We start from the raw sequence: 23,146 nt of genomic DNA on the forward strand, positions 1-23,146 counted from the left end.
GTTTCAATCACTTATGGTAATTACGAACTAGATTATGTTATTTGTTTCTAAAATTATTGTTTGTTATGCTAAACAGATTCCCAGCTGAAATTCTTAGAGCAACCTTGTTTGGAAAGGTCTCATATTATCCACATTTTCAGATGATATAATAAATAAAAGTTAGAAAATTAACTTCTGTGAGGTCATAGACCCAATAAGTGATAAAGAGCCAAGGTGATAAGCTTGCTGACTCTAAAACCCCTTCCCTAACTGTACTGGCATCTCTGATTCTATTGGAGACAGTGACCTCTTAACATTGCTTTATTTTATATTGAGAGACACTAGACCCCAAACTCACCTGTGGTGCAACATGGATTAAATATTGCAGATCACTTCTTGAATATTTTTAGAGTATGGAAGGGAAGTCTCAAATAACAGAAGAATTCATGGTTTTGAAAAAAATAGGATCTGGGCACAGTAGTGCATGCCTGTAATCCTAGCCACTGGGAGGCTCTAAATACAAAGTTTTAAAAAGGGCTGGGGATGTGGTTCAGTGGTTAAGCACCCTTGGGTTCAATCCCTGGCGTGCGCGCGCACACACACACATGCATGCACATACACATATATACACATACATACATTCATGTACATATATATGAATGATTTGTTTTAAGCTATGGAGTTTAATTCTGATAATAGTGGAGTGAGTATATTCCCATTGGAGAAGATATTGTTTATGCATGTGGGATTTTATTCTTTTCAATTAAAGGAGGAAATTAATAGAGATTACAGCTTCCCAGCTGGCTTGGAAGACCATATTTTGGGGGAAAATGTATCTCCTAACACAAGTATCTCAGGGTTGGTCCCTAGTGAACTTACCCAAAGCAACACAAGCCTTGGCAGTAGCAGCAGCAGTGGAGATATTGGAAAACTGCATTATTCAACAGGTATGGGGAAGGATTTTCCTTTCTTCATTTAGTCTCTTTTGTTTATTTGTTTATTTATCATTTATTTTTATATACTGGGGATTGAAGTCAGGACCTCATGTATGCTAGGCAAGTGTTCTTCCTGTGAGCTCTTTTCCCAGCCCTGTCTTTTTCAGTTTAAATGCTCATAACCCTCCCCTCCCAAAACCTCATTTGTTGAGATTATCTGATAGATTTTTTAGTAGTAGCCACACCTTATTGTTAGTTTTATTTTGTATTACCTACAAGTATTATAGTCACTTGTTTTGATTTTAGTTGTATGTATTTGTGCATTATATCATTAGTTTCTGAATTTTATAATGCATCAGAATCATCTAACAAATTTTAGCCTAAAACTTCTAAGATGGAATTTGTGGGGCAGGGCCTTGGGGTGTACATTTTTATCTAGCTCTCTGGGTAATTCAGTGTTTGAACCAGATTTTAAAGATCTTGGGCTCTATCATTGAAATTTCTTAGCTCTGTTACTTTTAAAAAAAATGACCTGCTTTTTTTTCTTTTTATTATGAAAAAATTCCAAATGTCCTAAGAATTTGAGAGAATTTCAAATTCTTCTAATTCTGTAATTCTTTTTTTTAAATTTTGTTTTAGTTGTAGATGGACACAATACCTTTATTTTGTTTATTTAATTTGTTTATGTGGTGCTGGGGATCGAACCAGTGCCTCACACATGCCAGGCAAGCGCTCTACCACTGAGCCACAACCCCAGCCCCTAATTCTGTAATTCTTATGAGGGCAATTATGTCCTCAGATTTAATTAACTTTTATTAAGTTTCTCTCTCTCCCTCCCTCTCTCTCTTTCTCTACACACACACACACACACACACACACACACACTTTTTATATTAAGCAATTTGAAAATGAATTGCAGATTTCATGATATTTTCCCCCTAAACACATTTTTCCAAGACATAAGGACATTCTCCTACTTAATGTGTTCTGATGCTTATTCCTGTCTAGGTGAAGTTTCATTTCCAAGAGGCATAAAGGGGCAGGACTTTGAAAAATCAGACCATGGTTCATCCCAAAATACCAGCATGTCTAGCATCTATCAGAATTGTGCAATGGAGGTACAAGTACTATATTCTGCCCGTAATAAAGTGCTGTTAACATTTTTATTTAAGAATAGCATTTAACAGGTTTCTATGAGATCCTATGGACAGACTAATAAGTCATTTTGATGAATTCATTTGATGTTTTATATGTAAGTAAGGCAACATACTGGTAGTTTTAATTGTAACATAATAGAACTATTCCAAATTTGCTTAGTAAAATAACTAAAATTCTGTTTATTCTAGAGAATGGCCTATTAAGGTTCATTTTCATTTAGAGATTCTGAGTGTTCTTATTTTCCTATTAGGTTTTGATGTCAAGTTGTTCACAGTGTAGAACTTGTGGAGCTTTGGTTTATGATGAAGAAATTATGGCTGGATGGACAGCAGATGATTCAAATTTGAATACAACATGTCCATTCTGTAAAAGCAACTTCTTGCCTCTTCTCAATATAGAATTTAAAGACTTGAGAGGCTCTGCAAGGTTAGTATTGTAAAAGCTCCCTCAAGAGGTAAGTGTCCCATTAAATGTACTACTCCTGGGGCAAGAATGAATCATTTACAGTATGCTTCAGGCTTGCCTTTCCCTTCTGTCCTTCACCTTTAGTATTTGAGGAGAAAGTAGTAGTAATGTAGGAGATTACATTTCCATTTTATTTAATATGTGGTTATCAGTAGTAGTTCATTCTTAGAACTAAACTTTCTTTATAGATAATTCAAAACTCTAGTGTTAGGCCTTATTTCAGACCTTCTGCCTTGGTGACTCTAATTATGTTTTCAGCTATTAACTTGTCACTTTCTGCTACAGTGAAAAGAGCAACTTCTAGTCAACCGAAAGGAGACTAGCTGGTCTGTAACCAGTCATTATGTAATTGAGAGTTTGCTAACTGTATGGTGACCTGACTAATTATAGTTAATATTTTATTTGTCTTATGGAGCAGGTCAACTTTATATTATTGTGTGCCTTTAGTAGTTATTTTTGTTTTTGTTTTTTTCTTGATCATTAAGAATTAAACCCAGGGCTTCACTTGCACATGCTATACATGCACTTTCAAAGTTGTGTATTTTTTTTTTTTTTTAATCTTCAATTCTGGAGATGTTTTCTCTTTATTTTTTTCTTATATAGTTTCAGGCATGAGGTCAAATCAAATCATACTCTTAATGCATTTTTTAAAACTTTTTTATTCTTTTTGGTATCAGGGATTGAACCCAAGGGCACTTAACCACTGAGCTACACCCCTAGCCCTTTTTAATATTTTATTTAGAGACAGGGTGTCACTAAGTTGTTTAAGGCCTCACTAAGTTGCTGAGGCTGGCTTTAAACTTCTGATCTTCCCATTTCTGCTTCTGAGCTGCTGGGATTACAGGTGCGTGCCACCATGCCTGGATCATACTCTTAATTCTTAATGCACTATCCTGATTTTTTTGGACAAGGCCCTCTTATTTATTCTCTTTTCTCCATTTCCACTCATTCCTTTATCCAACAAAGATACCAACTCTTCTGTATGTGATATATCCTTGAATATATATCCGTATAACATATATAGGTTGTTTTGTATTATTATCAATTTTTAATATATGTAATTAGAATAATGCTGAAAATCTCAGTTTCTTTTCAATCTTTCAGAAATACTGTGTATATATTTAATTTATTCCTTTCATCTTGTAGGAAGCTAATGCTGGCTTTTGCATTATCCTATTGTAGAACATTTGAGTTACTTTCAGTTCTTTATTACTGCAATTATTACTGCAGTGATGCAGTATACTGCAAAATATATATCTTCTTTTAGCTTGTGAAGTATTTTCTCCTCAGAAAACTTATCTTAGAAGTGAAGTTACTGGGTTATTTTTGTATGTCATTTCAGTACATACAAAAAAATTGTTATCAACAGTGCCCAAGAATTCTCATTTCTATAAAAACTTACCAGCAGTTGGTATTAGCATTTTTCTAATTTTCATATTCTAAGGAGTAAAAAGTGTTACTGTTTTTGTTTCAATTTCTCTGAATACAAGTAAGTTTGAGTCTTTTCATTACTAGTTAGTTATTCCAACGTTTTCTATGAATTGCCTGTTTATATTTCCTGCCCATTTTTTTCCACTGAATATTTTTTTGTTGATGTTTAATTGCTGTATTGTAATTATATATAATAGTAAGATTCATTGTTACATATTCCGCATGCACAAAATGTAACAATATAATTTGGTCAATATTGTTTCCTAGTATCTCCTCCTTTTCTTCCTCTCCCAGTACCTTTTTTCTACTCTGCTGGTCATCTTTCTGTTTGAAGGAAGATCCTCACCTCCATACACATGTCTCACCACTACCCCCACACATCTTCCTCTCTAGATTCTACATATGAGAGAAAATATATGACCCTTGACTTTTTGAGTTTGGCTTATTTTGCTTAACATAATGTTCTCAAGTTCCATCTATTTTCCTGCAAATGACAATTTCATTCTTGTTTATGGCTGAAACTCCATTGTATATATGCCATATTTTCTTTATCCATTCATCCTTTGATGGATACCTAGGCCTGTTCCTTAATTTGGCAATTGTGAGTTGTGCTGCTGTGAACATAGGTATGCATATATCATTATAGTATGTTGATGTTCCCTTTACCTCACATCCTCTCCAGCATGCATTTACTTATTTGTTTGTTTGTTTGTTTATTCATTTATTTATTTATTTATGTCAGGGATTGAACCCAGGAGCTCTTTACCACTGAGCCACATCATCTACTCCTTTTATGTTTTGAGACAAGGTCTTGCCAAGTTGCTTAGGACCTCACTAAGTTGCTGAGGCTGGCTTTGAATTTGTAATCCTCCTGCCTAGGCCTCCTGAGCTGTTGGAATTATAGGTGTGTGCCACCACATCTGGCTGTATTTCTTCTTTTGAGAAGGGTCCATTTAGCTCATTTTCCCATTTTTAAACAATTGGGTTATCTGTGTTTGTGTGGGTGGCGGGGCTGGGGGGTGTAAGATGTTTGAGTTCTTTATTCTGGATATTTATCCTGTGTTAGAGAGTAGGTAGCAAAGATTTACTGTCATTCTGTGGGTTCTCTCTTCATACTCTTAATTTTTTCTTTTGCTGTTCAGAAACTTAATTTGATGCCATCCCATTATTAATTCTTGGTATTTTTTCCTGAGATTTAGGAGTCTTATTAAGGAAGTCATTGCCTGTGCCTACGTGTTGTAATGTTGACCTTGTGTTTTTTCTAGGAGCTGCTTAGATTCTATTCTAATTCCTAGATCTTTGATCTATTTTGAGTTGACTTTTGTGCAAAGTGAAAGAGATAAGGATCTAGTCCTATTCATCTACATGTGGAAAACCAGATTTCTCATTACCATTGGCTATCCTTTTTCCAATGACTATTTTTGCCCTCTTTATCAAAGATGAGTGTCTCTCTGGAGATTTTTGTTTTGTTTTTGTGGTATGGAGATTGAACTCAGCACACTCATCACTAAGCTACATTCCTAGCCCTTTTTTATTTTGAGACAGGGTCTAGCTAAGGTGCTCAGGTTGGCCTTAACCTTGTAATCCTCTTGTTTCAACTCCCAGTCTTTGTGCTTTTAGTCTGTTCCATTGCTCTGTGTGTGTTTTTATGCCAGTACCATGCAGTTTTTTGTTTGTTTCAGTAGCTCTGTAGTATAACATTTCTTTTTAATTTTTCTTTTCTTTTTTTTTTTTTTGGTGCTGGGACTTGAACCCCAAGGCACTTACCACTGAGCCATATCCCCATTCCTTTTTTATATTTTATAGAGAAAGGTTTTGCTGAGTTGCTTAGGGGCTTATTAAGTTTCTGAGGCTGGCTTTGAACTTGTGATCCTCCTGCCTCGGCCTCCCAAGCTGCTGGGATTACAGGTCTGTAGTATAATTTGAAGTCAAATATTATGATCTCTCCAGAATTGCTTTTTTTAGTTAGAGTTGCTTTGGCTCTTCTCTGTCTTTTATTCTTCCAAATTAATTTTAGAATTGTTTATTTTCTAGTTCTGTGATAAATGTCATTGGTATTGTGGTGGAGATTGCATTGAATCATTTTAACAACATTAATTCTGCCTATCCATGAACATGGGAGGTCCTTTTACTTGTGTCATTTTCAGTTCTTTCTACAGTATTCTATAGTTTTCACTTCCCTGGTCAGATTTATTTCTACTTTGTTTTTGTTTTCATTTTGAAGCTATGGTGAATAGAATTGATTTCCTGCTAATTTGAGGTTGTTTTTTTTTGGGGGGGTGGGGTGGGGTGGGGTGCTGGGGATTAAACCCAGGGCCTTGTACATCCCAGTTCATTGAATGTTTTTGATATTCTTTCCTTGGAAGAAATTAGTAATTTTCCAACCTCATGAGTTGTGCTTTTGTGGTCTTGTTTTGAGAGTTGTTCACTCTCATTTTCTCCTGGAATATCTTTTCTTTTCAATGCTGAGCCTTGTGCATGCTAGGCTAAATGTTATATTTGGCTCTTAAGATGATCTAGATTCCACTTTCATGGGTGATGGTAGAAATCCGACTTTTATTTTTTTCCATATAACAAGCCAGTTATCTGAGTATCATCTACTAAGTAACCTATCCTTTCCTCACTGATACATGGTGTCACTTTTATCATATATCAAGTTCCCATATATACTGTACTCTAGTTGTACATTTCCTCCCCAACACTCTATTTTTTTATTACTCTATTTGCATTAGATCACATTAGATTTATAGATTAATTTGGTGAAAATGTTTCTTTTATTATTAATTATTTATGAACATAGTATATCTCTCCATATTTTTCAGATCTTCTTTAGGACTTTTAAAGTATTTTCCATGTGCCTTGTAGGTTTTTGTTTAATTGTGTTTTTTTAAGCTATTGTAACCAGAATTTTTTTATAAATATTTTGTCATTAGGGTATACTGAAACACTATTTTTTTTCCCACCCCAGTATGTCATTGTGGAAAATTTCAAGCTTACAGCAAAGTTTAAAGATTTTTGGAGAGGATGGAGAGTGCTGGGGATTGAATCCAGGGCATTGAGCATGCTAAGCATGTTCTCTACCACTGACCTACACTGCTAGCTAAAGATTTCTTTATTTTCATTGAATATGCAATGTCTACTCTTGAATTCTCCAATTTATATTTTACTGTACTTGCTTTATCATCTAACCCTCCATATCTTTATCACTCTCATAGACTTTCTCTAAAGACTTCAGTATACATATCATTAATTACTAGTCAGTATTACATACAATAAAATGTACAACAAATATTAATAAACATGCCATTTGTAAAGCAAATACATTTCTGCAAACCAAGCTGTGTTCAAGATACAAAGTATTATCTTTACCTCAGAAAGTTCTCTAACGTCCTTTTAGAGGAGCTATAAGACCTTACCCAATTTTTACCCAAAGGGAAAATGAAAGAGAGAAGTTTAAAATAAATAAATAGAGCAGAAGTGACTAGAGACCAAAATGGAGATTTTTAAGTGGGGGAAAAAGGGGGTATAACTATCAACAATTACAGGTTAACATATTAAAATGTTTCTTTCTTTAAACTTAGGAAATTAATAAAGTATTTTGCTTTCCTTCTTCCTAGTTTTCTTCAATAGTTCTCAAAAACTGAAGCAATCTTATGTTGGACTACACTGAACTTTTTATTTAAAATTTTTAGGGCAGGAGGAGAGAAAGAATAAGAACAGGAGTGTGTGTGGATATTTAAAACAGACAGTATTTCCCTTATGGATTGTCTAATGTATTAATGATTACAATATAGTAATTTTAAGTATGTTAAAATTTTGAGGACTCACAGAATTTTTTAAACAGGATTTGTTGTTGTTGTTGTTCTCTTCCATATTTAGCTTTTTCTTGAAACCAAGTACCTCTGGTGACAGTTTACAAAGTGGCAGCCTTCCTCTAGCAAGTGAACCCTTGGAGCACAGACCTGTATGCAGTTCAGCAGAACCTGAGTTGATTAACTTTGTGGATTTCCCAAAACCTAAACAGACCATAACTGAAGAAACAAGCTATGCAGTTGAATCAAGGTATCATAGAGTGCAGCGAACTCTATAATAAATTAAGTACCTTTGTAAGAATTCTGTCTTTAAAGACATCCAGACTCTTGTAGGTACAAGTTTTGACATTAATAAAATTAAATCTTCCTGTTTTTTTAAATAAAAAAATTTTAGTTGTAGATGGACACAATACCTTTATTTTACTTATTTATTTTTACATGGTGCTGAGGATCTAACCCAGTGTCTCATACACAGTAGGCAAGAGCTCTACCCCTGAGCCACAACCCCAGCCAAATCTTCCTGTTTTAGTACCACTTAATATTTAAATATCTAATGAATGAATCTGATGGTAAAACATTTTTGATCTAAGTTTAGTTTTTTTTTTTTTTTTTTTATAGTGGTCTTTTACAAAATGAACAGAAAAAAATATTTTTCTTGTTAGTGTAATCAGTGCCAATTTCCAGAATATTCTCTTCAATGTGAAGTATAAATTTTACTCTTGAATATTATCTGAGCCAAACATTTCTTAAGAGACTGTTGTTTTGTAAGCATTATGCTAAGTTCTGAGAATAAAAAAGTAACTCAGAGCTGGCCTTTATCCTTAAGTGGATCATGGCATGATAGAGATTAAATATCTCTCCATGAATCTACTGTACCTGTTTGTATGCAGTATATTTCTAGGTGATTTTGTTTAATAAAGATGAAATAACATTTGAATAAAGTGAATGGGTATTTAGTTTTTTAAAGTTATGACATATATCCTCTTCCCAAACCTCACCAATCATCCATTTCATCTGTTTTCCTGACTAGTTTTACAAACATGTTTGAAAAGAACTTAATTCTTTTGGGGGAGGCTTTTAAGTGTTCAGGTGAGACAAGTGCTCTACCACAGAGCTATACCTTCAGCCTGAATTTAATTCCTAAATGGCAGTGTTGGTTTTTCTAGGATATTTAATAAACTCAAAACTCATTGTAGAAAAATACTCTTATCTCCCCAGATTTACATTATTTTTCAGAACCAACATAGCATTTATTCTTTATTTTTTAAAGCGATGAAATAAAGAAAATCAGTGGAGATGTCCAAACTGTGCAAGTGCCATCTGTGCCTAATAGTTTATCAAAGCGAAATGTACCTTTGACTCGAAGTCACAGTGTTGGAGGCCCTTTGCAAAACATTGACTTTTCCCAACGACCATTTCATGGCATTTCAACAGTTAGTCTTCCAAACAGTCTGCAGGAAGTTGTGGTATGTAATAATGTAATCATGTTATGTGCTTCTTGTATGTATGCATTGGAATAGTACATAATTCTTGTGTGGTAGACTCTTTCTTCCACTCTCTTTTATTTTTTGGTGGTTGGGGGGGAGTAGGGTAACTGGGTTTTGAACCCAGGGACTAGCACAAGATAGGCAACTGTTTTACCCTGGAGCTATATTTCCACCATTTTTATTTTATTTTTTGAGCAGAGTCTTACTAATATGCTCAGGTTGGCTTCAAATTTGCCATCCTTCTGCTTGCAGGCATGCGTCTCCTTCCAGAGGTAGACTCATTTTAATAACATGAAGTGACAAATAAAGAGTTTTCCATAAACAAAAAACTTTTTAAACTTTTAAAAACTGAAAATTTAAACTGTATATTAAAAATTAGCAGAGGAGTGTAATGACTCCCTTGACCTAGCTTCAATACTTTTCAGCCTATAGGCTTTCTTCTTTTATGCAAGCCCTCATTTAATTCCCCTTTCCTAGATTGTTTAGAAAGAAATTTCAAACAACATATATTCTGATTGTAAATATTTCAGTATGTAACTCTAAATAAAGAGGCATTTAAAAAGCACATGCCTTGTAATCCCAGTGGCTCAGGAGGCTGAGACAGGAAGATCGCAAGTTCAAAGCCAGCCTCATCAATTTAGCAAGGCCCTAAGCAACTCAGTGAGACCCTGTTTCTAAATAAAATATAAAATATGGCTGGGGATGTGGCTCAGTGGTTGAGTGCCCTGAGTTCAATCCCTGATCTCACCCCCAAACCAAAAAAAATTTATCACAGTGCCATTATCATACCAAAAGACCCCTGCCCCCAAATAAATAACATTATCAGGTTACTCTTTGTTCAGATTTCTCAAAAGTATTAAATTTATGTGCGTGGAGTTGGTTTGAAGCATAAAGGTCAAACTCCATGCCTTGTAATTGTTAGGGTTTTATCTTTTTAAATCTACAGATTCTTTTTTTTTCCCCTTGAAATTTGTTTTTTGGTAAAACTAAGTCATTTGCCTTTAGATACTAGTTTTCAAAAATTCTAATTTGGCTAATTGCAAATCTATAAATTAGTATCTAAAAACTTCTCAGATTCAGGGTTTTTAATATTCATGTGTTAAATTTTGCAAGACAACTTCATAAATGGCTGTATATTCTCCTCCAGTAGGAGGCATTAGTAACTATTAATGTTCTAATGCCTAGATAATTGATTCATTGGAAACTGTAAAATGGTGATAGTCTAATTCTGTCATTTCTTCTTTATTAAATGGAATATATCTATAAAGAAAAACTGCGTAATGTCTTCTGTTTGGTTTTCTAAAGATGCAAAGTATATTGGGAAGACAGTTTTTAAAAAAGAAAATTGGGAACTATAGTGTTTTCCACAACATATCAGTTAATTTGGGAGAATAGGGTTTTATTATTTTTTTAAATATATTTTTTAGTTGTAGATGACACAATACCTTCATTTATTTGTTTGTGTTAATGTGGTGCTGGGGATCAAACCCAGTGCTTCACACATTCTAGGCAAGCACTCTACCACTGAGCCACAACCCCAGCCCCAACATAGGGTATTATTATGAACTTCTTTTTAAAGCATTTTTGTTTGAATCTGTTGCTGTTTAGCTGGGCCTGGTGATGTGTGCCTGTAATCCCAGCAGCTTGGCAGAAGGATTGCAAGTTAGAGGCTAGCCTCAGCAAATTAGCGAGGTGTTAAGCAACTCTGTCATGAGATGCTGTCTCAAAATAAAAAATAAAAAGGGCTGGGAATGTAGCGCAATGGTAAAAGCACCCTTGGGTTCGATCCCCAGTTTCCCCCGTCCCCCACAAAAAATCGATTTCTGTTTATGTCTTTATTGATGTTTGTATTATTTCATCTTTGGCTTATTAATCCTTTCTAGTAGCCTTTTTGTAAGATTTTAAGACTTCCATGCTTTCTTATATGACAAGATGTTACATGCTCATGTATTTCTTTTCCCAGACCTAGAATCAGCCATTTCTTGGTTCCCTTTTAGAGGGAAATGCTATTCAGAGACTAGAGTCTGGATACTAAGGTGCTCATTTGTTAATTATTTGGTCATAAATATTTGTATAACTTCTGAAGTCTGGGTTGTATTTTTTTTTTAATTCCTTATTTCATTTGAATTGTACAACTGTTCTGTAATTCCTTGTTTTTGTTGGAATCGAATATGAGCTAAGTATAATTTTAAAAGTAGCCAATGACAGATGTTTAAAAAAATACTACATTTGTTGTAGTTATGAAAATTAGATCACACGGTTTTTGGTGTGTGAAACGCATATATGAAATAGGTGAAATGCATATATGAAATAGGTGAAATGCAAATGTTTCTTATTAAAAATAAAAAAAATGAGTCATACATACAAGCTATTGTATTTACTAACATGATTGAGAAGCTCTATTTTAAAGGAGCTCTTTTCTTTTTTAATAAAAAGAAATAAAGGGTCTGTTAAAATACGGACTCTTAATTTTATTTTGTAATAATCTAAATGTAACTAATTAAGATAAAGTGGTCTTTTGTTTAAGGTTTTTTTCATTCATTAGGATGTTCTACAGCATGTAGCAGTGGTTCTGAAATCTGATTTTAATGAGATAGAGAAATATAATCTCACTGAAAAGTATTGTTAAACATACAGAATTAAGTAGATAATATTCACTTTTTTGTATTTTCTTTTTAAGGATCCTTTAGGAAAAAGGCCCAATCCTCCCCCTGTTTCTGTACCCTATTTGAGTCCTCTAGTGCTTCGTAAGGAACTTGAATCTTTGCTAGAAAATGAAGGTGATCAGGTGATTCATACATCCTCTTTCATCAATCAACATCCAATCATTTTCTGGAACCTTGTTTGGTATTTCAGACGTTTAGACCTTCCTAGTAACTTGCCAGGACTTATTCTCACATCTGAACACTGTAACGAAGGTATACAGGTAAGGTACTAACTTTGTACTTATAGTACATTGGTATATTAGGATGAGGCTTATCTTCAAGCTACTGAAAGTATACAGCAACAGTAGCTTAACAAGATAAAGATTTATTTCCCTCTCAATATAAAAGTTTGGATAGGTGGTCCAGGGATGGTACAGTGTTAGGAACCTGAGATCCTCTTTTTGCTTAGCTATGCTTGACCTCCATGTCCAAGGTTAGGGAAAAATGGATGAAGAAGAGTAATTCTTCTTTATTAAAGTTCATGGAGTTCATAATATTTCCACATGTACCCATGTGTTCAGAACTTCTGGTCATATCTAGCTGCAAAGATGAACTGTCATTTTCCCACCTGAAATTCTCACAACTTTATTTGAAAGCTCTCATATTATTTTTATTTTTCAGATGATATAATTAAAAGTTATATAAGTGATTTGTGTAAGGTCACAAGCCTAATAAGTGATGAAAACTGCTACCTGACACCCAAAGCACTTCTTCCGCTTGTGTTAAGATCCCTGGTTCCAGTGGAGACACTGAGCTCCTAGCACTCTTTTATCAAATTGAATATTGAGAGACAACACTCTCCACATTTGAGGCACAACACAATCTTAAATAAAGTATTATAAAGTCTTAAGTTGACTCATTTATTCTGAGTAGTAATTGAAGCAAAATTAGCTGATAAGATAGTAGAAACTCTTACACTTTGTCTTACCTTAAAATTTGTTGTAATGTTGTTAACCTCTCACATGACCATGTGACAGTTACCAAGTTGACATTCCAGTACTTCACAGAGAAACCTATATGTCAGAAAATAACAAGGACATTTATCATTAGATGTTAATAAAAATTGATGTTTTTTTTTTTTTTTTTGCTCAGAATTTTAGATCTAGAGTTTTGAAAGAATTCATCTGCTTTATATATAATCAAGTTTCACTAGGTCCAGTGGTAATGATTATGCTTGGGATGCTAATATTTTTTATTGATCTCTTTTAGCTTCCTTTATCATCTCTGTCCCAGGATAGCAAACTTGTCTATATTCAACTCTTATGGGATAATATCAACCTTCATCAAGAACCAGGAGAACCTCTGTATGTCTCTTGGAGGAATTTTAGTAAGTAAAATAGAACTAAAAACATAAAAGTGTTAATACATACAACCCAAATATCCTTTCATAGGTAAATGGATAAGCAAATTGTCATACAGTTCATGCATATGGTAGGATATTATTTAGCAACAAAAAAGAATGAGAAGGAATAGAACTAAAGAGATGATGAAAACAAACTGTTGTGCTTTGTTTTTAAAGATTTAATTAATTCAAATTGATTTGTTATTATACTGACCTGTTTAACTATGTCAGGGCTCAAGTGTGTTAAGGAATAATTTTTTTTTTTTTTTTGGTAGCTTGTTTGTTGCTGGGAGCCATTAGCCAAGTAGGTATGACAATTTCCTTGTCAGCATACCCCACGTTGCTTAGTGGAAGGACTCCTGGAAATAGGACATTTTGCAGTGACATTGCATGTAGGTGACCTTGCTCAAGGACCAAGGCGGATCTGGGTTTAGGGTGTTCCCGGTTTAGGAGTTTAGGGCGTTCCTGGTTTAGGACTATCCGGGTTTAGGGTGGTTCTAGGTTTAAGATTATTCCTGCTGGGAATAGGGCGTATCCTGCTGCCTGAGTTCCCCTTGAGTTCTCACGGGATTCAGACAGTATTTTTTGGGAGATAGAAGCCCAGTGGAGGTGGATTTGGGCAGAGAACGTGGATTTCCCCAGAACGTGATTGTGGACGGCTGGTGTGAGTTCAGGAATAAAGAGTTGCTGTTTGAATCTACAAGCTGTGTGGTGGCTCGTGATTTTGTGCCCAGCCAGACTGCGGCAGTTTGTTAAATACTATTTTGGGTATTTTGAGAGTAAATTCTACATAGTAGAAAAGTATTATAGATGTGTTGGTTTAGGATTATAATTTCAGTTTAAATGGGTAGATATAGTCTAAAAGATTCTGGCTTCATTTTCCATCTTTTATATTTAGAACATATTATTATAAAAGTTTAAAAGATCATCATCCTGTGTTTTGAAGCATTTTGAGTCATTAAGAACAATGCAACTGAGCTGGGCACGGTAGCACATGCCTGTAATCCCAGCAGGAAACACAAGTTCAAAGGCAACCTCAGAAATTTATCAAGACTGTAGGTAACTTAGTGAAACCCTGTCTCAAAATAAAAAAAAGGACTTGGGCTTGTGACTTGGTGGTTGAGTGCCCCTGGGTTCAATTCACAGTACTCCACCCACCCCACCCCACCCCACCCCAAAAGAACAATACATCAATTAAAGGAGAAAATGGCATTAATAGGAATTTCATGGAAGAAAAGTTAAAGTGGCTTTCAGACTGTAATAGTGTGCTTGGGTCGCCATAACAAAACACCATAGTCTGGCATGCCTTAAACAACAGGAATTAAATTTCAAGAAATTAGCAAGGATCAAGGCTGGACTTCCCAGTAGGTTTGATTTTTCCTGAGGTCTCCCTTTTTGGCTTGCAATGGCTGCTGCCTTGCTGTACTCTCATGTAGCCTTTTTTCTGTGTAAATGCATGTATGCACACAGGCACATACCTAGTTTTTCTTTCTCTTCTTGTAAGAATACTAACAATCAGTCATATTAGATAAGAATCTCCCACTCTTTATGGCCTTATTTAGCTCTAATTATTTCTTTAAAGCCCCTATTTCCAAATACAGTAACATTAGTGGTTAGGGTTTCTGTGTATGAATTTGAAAGGGTGGGGGCACAATTTGTTCCCTAACACAAACATAAAAAGATGCTTAATCACATTAGTTTTTACATTTTAGTGAAATATTACTTTACGTTTTTTAAAAAAAGAAAAGTGTAAACTTGTACCTATTGTCAGATCAGTCCGGGCAGGCAATGGCCAAAGGAGGCAGATTTAAAAGGGCCGCTGAACAGGCTTTATTGAGATATCACTCCTGGGCGGAACTCGATCAGACCCACAGAGGGGACAGGGGAAGGGTCTGAGGAGAAACCGCATGGAAGCTCAACCGGACTGGACTTTTATGGGGCTTACAGCAGGAAAGGAAGGGCTTGGGACAGGAAAAGGTGTTTCTAGGGTCCCTTGCCCCCTTGAAGTTGGTCAGGGGAGTTGGCTGAACTCCAGGATTGGCCAGGGGGGTCCTGTTGATTGACAGGCATTAGTCAGGAGATCTGGCTGATTGACAGGCGTTTCCGCTGGCATCTGATTGATGTTCTTTTCCGGTGCGGGCTGCTTTGTTCTAAGTTGCCACTAAGTCAAGATTGAAATGTGGGGGGAAGCCAAGCATCCTGGTGCATACCTGTATACCCAGTGATTTGAGGCCAAGGCAGGAGGTTACAGGTTTACACCCAACCTCAGCAATTTAGAGAGACCCTCCTTCAGCAGCTTAGCTTGATGCTGTCTCAAAATAGAAAGGTCTGGAGATGAAGCTCTGTGGTAAAGCACCCATGAGTTCAAGCCCCAGTACCTACTCCACCCAAATGCTGAGGAAAAGAACACTGATAAACTGTTAAAATTCTAAAATGATTTATTTCTGAAGAACAGTATGGCAAACATTGTCTAAATTTAATATGTGAATGTGTTTTAACTACTCAGGAATTTTAGTGAGACAACTCTGTTATAGAAATACAATGCACAATAATGTTTACTGTGGGATTATTTGTTATAATGAAAAACTTTACTATAAATATTCAGCAGGAGGCCGGGTGTGGGGGTGCATGCCTGTAATCCTAGCAGCTCGGGAGGCTGAGGCAGGAGGATCACGAGTTCAAAGCCAGCCTCAGCAAAAATGAGGTACTAAGCAACTCAGTGAGACATCCTACCCTGTCTTTACATAAAATACGAAATAGGGTTCAGGATATGGCTCAGTGGTTGAGTGCCCCTGAGTTCAAATCCCAGTACCCAAAACAAAACAAAAAAACATAAAAAGATGAGTTCATACTTTCTAGGATGGCTATAATAAAAACACACACACACAAAAATAACAAGAGTTGGTGAGGATGTGGAGAAATTGGAACTGGCATACATACTGATTAGGCTATAAAAATGGTGGACAACATTTCACAGCCTTCAAAATGGTAAGCAGAGTTACCATATTCCATGCACAAAAACTTATACACAAATGTTAGTAGTAGCATTTTTCATAACAGCTAACAAATGGAAACAACTTAAATTTTCATCTTATAAATGGATAAAGTATGGTATATCCACACAATAACTCCCCCACTTTTTTTTTTTTTTTTTTGGTGGGGTGGGACTGGGGATTTAATCCAGGAGTGTTTTTATCACTGACCTACATCCTCCAGCCCCTTTTAATTTTTATTTTGAGATAGGGTCTTTCTAAGTGCTTAGGGCCTTGCTAAGTTGCTGAGGCTGGCCTTGAACTTGCTATCCTGCTGTCTCAAACTTCTGAGTCAGTGGGATTACAGGCAAGTGCCACCATGCCCCACCCTATACTATGGAATTTTTTGGCAACAGAAAGAATAAATTACTGATATGTGCTACAACATGGGTGAATCTTGAAAATATAATAGAAGAAACAAGTCACAAAAGAGCCTAGATAGTATGATTCACTGAAATGAAATTTCCAGAATAAGCAAATTTGTAGAGACAAAAAATAGATTAGTGGTTTCTTATGGTTATAACTCTGTGAGTGTACTAAAAAATCAGATTGTATGATTTAAAAATTATTTCTCAATAAACCTGTTATTTAAAATATTGAGTTAATGGGGGAAATGGTAGTGTTGCTTATTATATTTGGATTGGGTTCCAAAGTCACAGTATAGCATGAAAACTGTCAAAGGTCATCACTTAGTGGGAAAAGAGCTAAGATAGAAAACCATAGAAGCCAGGATTTCCTTTTGTTGTCATATTAGAGAAAGGTGCTAATTCTTAGAAGTATTACTATTTTGGGCCAGGAATGGTGGCATATCCCTGTAATCCCCGTGACTGCAGAGGCTGAGGCAGGAGGATCCAGAGTTCAAAGCCAGCTTCAGCAACTTAGCAAGGTCCTGAGCAACTTAGAGAGACCCTGTCTCAAAATTAAAAAATAGAAAGGGCTGGGGATGTAGTTCAGTGGTTAAGCACCCTTGGGTTCAATTTCTGATACAGAAAACAATAAAAACAACAAAAACTAATTTATTTTAGGGCTGGGATTGTGGCTCAGAGGTAGTGTGCTCGCCTAGCATGCGTGAGGCACTGGGTTCGATCCTCAGCACCACATGAATATAAAATAAAGACATTGTGTCCACCTATAACTAAAAAAATTTTTAAAAAACCTAATTTATTTTAGAGCTGTATTGTATGAAAAATGCAGTATCACTTTATGATAGCACTCAGAATGAGTTCAAGGAGCTATATTAGATACATATCCCCATCTTATGCTAATATGGGTATAAATAAAATTGTAGGATTCCTGGAATTGCCTGTATCATTAAAGTATTCCCCTTTTCCAGGTCAAGTACACATTTTGAATTTGTATATACTTGATATTAGTATATGATTCAATTCCATTTCTACTACTGAAAAACTTTTTATCATCTATGAAATATAAGATCTGTAATTTTTTTTCTTTTTCTTGTGGTACTAGAGATGGAACCCAGGAACACTCTACTGTTGAGTTATATCCCTAGCTATTTGGTTTTTATTTTGAGAATGTCTCACTGAGTTGCCCAGGATGGTCTTGGACTTGCTGTTCTCCTGTGTTAGCCTCCCAGGTTGCTGAATTACAGGTGTGCAACACTGCACCCAATTGTATTAATGTTCTTAATAGTTCTGGATGTTATATAGTTATATATATAGTTATATATATTAAGTATAATATATAGTTATATATATTAAGATTAGATTGCTATTTTGAATAGAAAATACCAGGCTTAGTCAGGTAAAGATTATTCTCTTACATAAAGATATTATGAATTATGCCATAATAAACATAATATATAATTTTATTTGTATAATATGTACAATTTTTATTTTTGGAATTACATAATGTTATTAATAAAGAGGGAGTTCATACTGGGTAGACAAATAGTGACAGAATTCTGGGGGAAAAAAATTCATTACTAATTGGGAAAAACTTATTCTTGTTTATTGTGTCCTTTTTAGATTCTGAAAAGAAATTATCCCTCCTGTCAGAGGAACAACAAGCAACAAGCACTTTAGTTGAAACTATTAGGCAGAGTATTCAGCATAATGATGTTCTTAAGCCTATCAATCTGCTGTCTGAGCAAATGAAGCCAGAAATGAAAAGACAAAGGTAATATCCAAAATTTTTTACTTGGTGCCCTTGATTTTCTGTTTTAAAAAATATGCCTTATTTCTAAAAATACCTTGAGTTGTAAAAGAAATGCTTATTGCCAGATATCTGATTGTTTTGATAAGTGCTACCTGAATATATATATTCATAATTGAGCACAAATACATAATAAAAATTTCTGATAGAATTGATTGAATTTTAGGAACTTATTGATGTCTAAAATGTACTGTTGTGTTTCGGAAGCATTACTGATCGTCAACAGAGACTTCTGTGAATTTATTAACATTGATATATATAGGTACTGCTTGGTTAGGCCCTGTGATACCCACATATATTTTCTCATTGAACCTAAAGGGGTTAAGAGTAAAAACCTTTTTTTTTTTTTTTTTTTTTAAGAGAGAGAGAGAGAATTTTTAATATTTATTTTTTAGTATTCGGCGGCCACAACATCTTTGTTTTTGTATGTGGTGCTGAGGATCGAACCCGGGTCGCACGCATGCCAGGCGAGCGCGCTACCGCTTGAACCACATCCCCAGCCCTTTTTTTTTTTTTTTAGGGAAAAAACAATTTTGTACATGGGATGGAAAAATATAAATTCAAAACTTACGGATAAGGGTTAGCTCTATCACTCATTTCTTTAGAAAGTTTATAAGAATATCCAGTCAAAACCAACAGGGTATCTCCTTTGAAATGTCATCTGTACGGATTTCCAAGTATTACTGATGGCTAATGTGCTTCAATCAATACTCATTCCCATCTCAGCGTAAGTGAATTTTGCAGAGGAAGTTTTGGGAAAGGGGACACAATTATATGGAGTATTACTAATGTTTCCAGAGTCCTCTTAAAGTCTCCTTACTCAATGTATCTCAGAAGTTATAGAGAAAGATTTGATCATGAAAATGGATGGATCCACTTGTAATCTCAACTGTTAAGAGATGTCCTCCTCAGTCTAAGGAGGAGCTTGCTTCATGCATCAGTAGTTTACAGCAAGAAATTAATACTAGAAATGTCATGTTATAGTTTCTGAAGGTTCTAAAGAAAGCTGTGTGAGATGAAATTAGAATTAGCATTACCTCCTAATTTTTTCCTTTTGTAAATCAGTTTAGTTCATTAGTTTCCCCCTCATCTTTGCTTTTAATTGCTTCATGAAGCTTTTTTTTTAAAAAATTTTTATTTTGTATACTGGGGATCAAACTGAGGGGTACTTCACCACTGAGCCACATCCCCATTCCTATTTTGTATTTTTTTTTTTTTTAAGAGATAGGGTCTTACCAGTTGCTTAGCACCTCATCATTGCTTAGGCTGTCTTTGAACTCAGGATCCTCCTGCCTCAGCCTCCAGAGCCTCAGGCTTGCACTACTGCGCCCAACATGAAGCTTATTTTTAATGTTTCATTTTTTGATATTTTTAGGTGATATATCCTTTTCTATTGGATTAAATAGGAGACTATACCACCTTTCTTTCACATTGTGGGGGCTGAGGATGTGGCTCAAGCGGTAGCGCGCTCGTCTGGCATGCGTGCGGCCCGGGTTCGATCCTCAGCACCACATACAAACGAAGATGTTGTGTCCGCCGAAAAGCTAAAAAATAAATATTAAAAAAATTCTCTCTCTCTTTCACATTGTGTCCAAGGGTTTTAGACCCATGTCTGACTTGGAAAATTAACTTCTTACTTTATTGAGTGGCAAAATATCAGAAAAAAACTCTGTTTTTTAAAAGTTTTAGTTAGAAATTAAATTGTTTTAATATTACTTAAAATGTTTTTTAAAAATTGTGGACTGTGAATGTAACTGTGTAAAGCACTTGCCTAGCATGCTCAAGGTATTGGGTTCAGTCTCTAGCATCAAAAAAATAAATCAGCTGGGCATGGTTTCACATGCCTGTAATCCCAGTGACTTGAGAGTCTGAGGCAGGAGGATCACAAGTTTGAGGCCAACTTCAGCAATTTAGTGAGACCCTGTCTCAAATAAAAAATAAGAAAGGGGCTAGGGATATGGCTTACTGGTTAATCACCTCTGGGTTCAATCCCTAGTATAAAAGATAATAATAAGCAAATAAAAGCCATTTTTGTTTGTGGGTAGGGTTTTTTGTTTTGTTTACAGTACTGAGAGTGGAATCTGGGAGTTCTGTAGCACCACACTATATATTCAGCCCCTTCTATTTTTATTTTGATTTTGCTAAATTGCTCAGGCTGGCCTCAAACTCACTTGTGCCACCATGCCCAGCCATTTTTTTTTCTCCAATCAGCTGTTTTTAATTGTGTATGGAGTGAAGCTTTAAGTCCATTACCTCCCCCCACCCTTTTTTTTCCTATGGGTGTGTGTGGGTCTGTGTGTGGTGCTAGGAACTGAACCAGGGCCTTGTGCATGTTAGATAAACACTGTACCACTGAACTACAACCCATCCCAAAGACTTGCACAGTTTGAAATACTTACTGGACACTGCAATATTAACACAAAGAATTCAGAGTACCTTTCACTCAGCATCCTTCAAAGATCTCATATACCTGTAGCATATCCAAGCCAGGATATTTATATGAGTGGGTACATAACTAGATATTTGGAAATTAATGTTTTCACTATTAAGAAATAAAATCGTATTTCTGTATATATTTTTAAATGCTATTTGCCATTCACTTTTAAAATATATTTGTTTTATAGGAGTTTATACAGAGAAATACTCTTCTTATCATTAGTGTCTCTTGGAAGAGAAAATATTGATATTGGTAAGTTGGTTAATGAGGGATTCCTCAGTCTTAATTTTATTTACTAAAATGATTTTTTAAAAATTTATTGTTGGGCTGGGGGGTGTAGCCTAGTGAGAGATCACACTTGCATAGTGTGCATGAGGTCTTGGGTCAATAGTGCTGTTAAAAAAAAAAAAAAAAGTAAATACTTGCCTTTAAGTGATTTCTACCTTAAAATATGTAGTTTAAACATAAATATGACTCAGTACCATTTCAAAATGCATAATTTTTGCTTTGTTAACAAATTAACATTTTTGAAAATGTCTTTCAGAGGCTTTTGACAATGAATATGGACTCGCATACAATAGTCTACCTTCAGAGGTTCTTGAAAAGTTACAGAAAATTGATGCTCCACCAAGTGTTAGTGTGGAATGGTGCAGAAAATGTTTTGGAGCACCTCTCATTTAAAGAGATTCATTAGAATTTTGATATAGTGCTGGAGAATAAATTGAAAATATCCAAGGTTTTTCCACATCCTAGGAATTGGTGAAAACTGAAATAACTCTTGGGGACAATATACAATGAATTGTAAATAATATTGAATTATATCAAAGTGTAAAATCTCATTTAAATGCCCTGAAGTTTATTGATATTGAAGATTTTCAACTCCTGAACTGTTTCTCTGCTTCTGCTGGAACTGTTTTGGATTTCTCTGTATTTGTGGTAGTTTTATAGAAACGAGAAACCATTCATCCCAGGCATTTGTTAATATTTGAAGCTGTTGGGTTTGGGGAATGGGAAATGAAACTTGCCTAACCCCCGAACAAATGAAATATCTTAATTATAAGAGCTACTACTTGTGTATGACTGTAAATGTGTAGGGTTGTGTAGGTATGTGTATATTATAAGTGTGTATTTATTAAAACTTAGATTGCATGTTGCAATAGTTTTCTGAAAGGGGTCTCATTGTTAAATAAATGACTACTACTAATCTCATTTGTAGTCAAAATTACCTGATCTGACTTTAAATTTAATATATGCCTTCATCTTTTTAATTATGTATTACCTTGCTTAATGGATATGTTGAATATCCAGGTACTTCCTTCATCCTCTTCCCATGTTAATTTGCAAGGGCTTTAAAATTAGAAGTCAAACAGTCAAAATGAAATTAACTAAAGTTCATAACTTATGAAGCTATTTGTAAGTTTTGAGTTATGCTGAAAATGCAAGTGTATATTGTCTTAGGTCCTGAAGTCTTTGTTCAGGCATGTAAATTGTTGCTGTTGATCACCTTTTGAAACCTGTGGGATAAACTTGCACTGCACACTAAAGTTTTATTCTTGTACAATATTTAGATTTATATGCCTGTGAGTAAAAATGTGCATTTGTAAATAATTTTTTAGGTTGAATCAAATTAAGTCTTATAACTTTAAAGCTTGAGTTTGTTGTCACTAGTTTTAAGTAAATTATGGCCTCACTTTGACATTTATCATGTTTTTTTTGTTGTTGTTAAAAATGCCCATTACAGTAAGTTTGCCTTAACTCTGCATAGTTTAAAAAGCAAGTGGTTTTATGTGTGCTTTTATAATTATGCAGACTAAATCATTTGATACACACACAAAAAATTTACTTTCATATACTAAAGAGCACAGATTTCCCTTCTAAAATGGTATAACCTTAAAAATATTAACTATCTTGCACCATTTAAGGGTGAATTTGACGTACACAAAACTTTTAGTCTGAATTTATTATGAAAGGGCTAAGTGAAAAAACTAATCAGACATTATGTAAATCTACATTATTTTCAAAAATGCATCTTTTGCACTATCTCGAGTGTAAATTTTTGCAACTTACAACTTAACACTTATGGACTGAATAAATCTTTTCATTACCTTGCATATAAAAATAACAGGCTGAATAAAATAAAAAATATTCTTAAATTTGCTAACTTGTCTGTTATGTTTTTAAGGCTCTTGGA

The 23,146-nt window shown here is 34.9% G+C and overlaps 1 protein-coding gene and 1 long non-coding RNA gene across 3 annotated transcripts in view; one reads left to right on the forward strand and one right to left on the reverse strand.

Annotated features, from left to right (window-relative positions):
- LOC139701567 (uncharacterized) overlaps positions 1–12,981 on the reverse strand; it is a 38,716-nt gene extending 25,735 nt beyond the window's left edge. The window contains exon 1 of the long non-coding RNA XR_011704116.1: positions 12,901–12,981. This is a non-coding gene — a long non-coding RNA (uncharacterized lncRNA). The remainder of the gene's footprint in view (positions 1–12,900) is intronic.
- Positions 1–23,116, forward strand: part of Dennd4c (DENN domain containing 4C) — a 100,449-nt gene extending 77,333 nt beyond the window's left edge. For both annotated transcript variants that reach the window (XM_027950615.3, XM_027950616.3), the window contains 10 exons: positions 749–926; positions 1,923–2,032; positions 2,323–2,498; positions 7,848–8,030; positions 9,051–9,246; positions 11,948–12,193; positions 13,182–13,299; positions 18,332–18,482; positions 21,143–21,207; positions 21,500–23,116. In XM_027950615.3, coding sequence (XP_027806416.2) covers positions 749–926; positions 1,923–2,032; positions 2,323–2,498; positions 7,848–8,030; positions 9,051–9,246; positions 11,948–12,193; positions 13,182–13,299; positions 18,332–18,482; positions 21,143–21,207; positions 21,500–21,636 — 1,560 coding nt within the window. In that variant the 3' untranslated portion in view covers positions 21,637–23,116. The remainder of the gene's footprint in view (positions 1–748; positions 927–1,922; positions 2,033–2,322; positions 2,499–7,847; positions 8,031–9,050; positions 9,247–11,947; positions 12,194–13,181; positions 13,300–18,331; positions 18,483–21,142; positions 21,208–21,499) is intronic.
- The last annotated feature ends 30 nt before the right edge of the window (positions 23,117–23,146 follow it).

This window comes from Marmota flaviventris, chromosome 13 (genome assembly GCF_047511675.1).
Source record: "Marmota flaviventris isolate mMarFla1 chromosome 13, mMarFla1.hap1, whole genome shotgun sequence".
In the NCBI taxonomy this organism is placed as follows: Eukaryota; Metazoa; Chordata; class Mammalia; order Rodentia; family Sciuridae; genus Marmota; species Marmota flaviventris.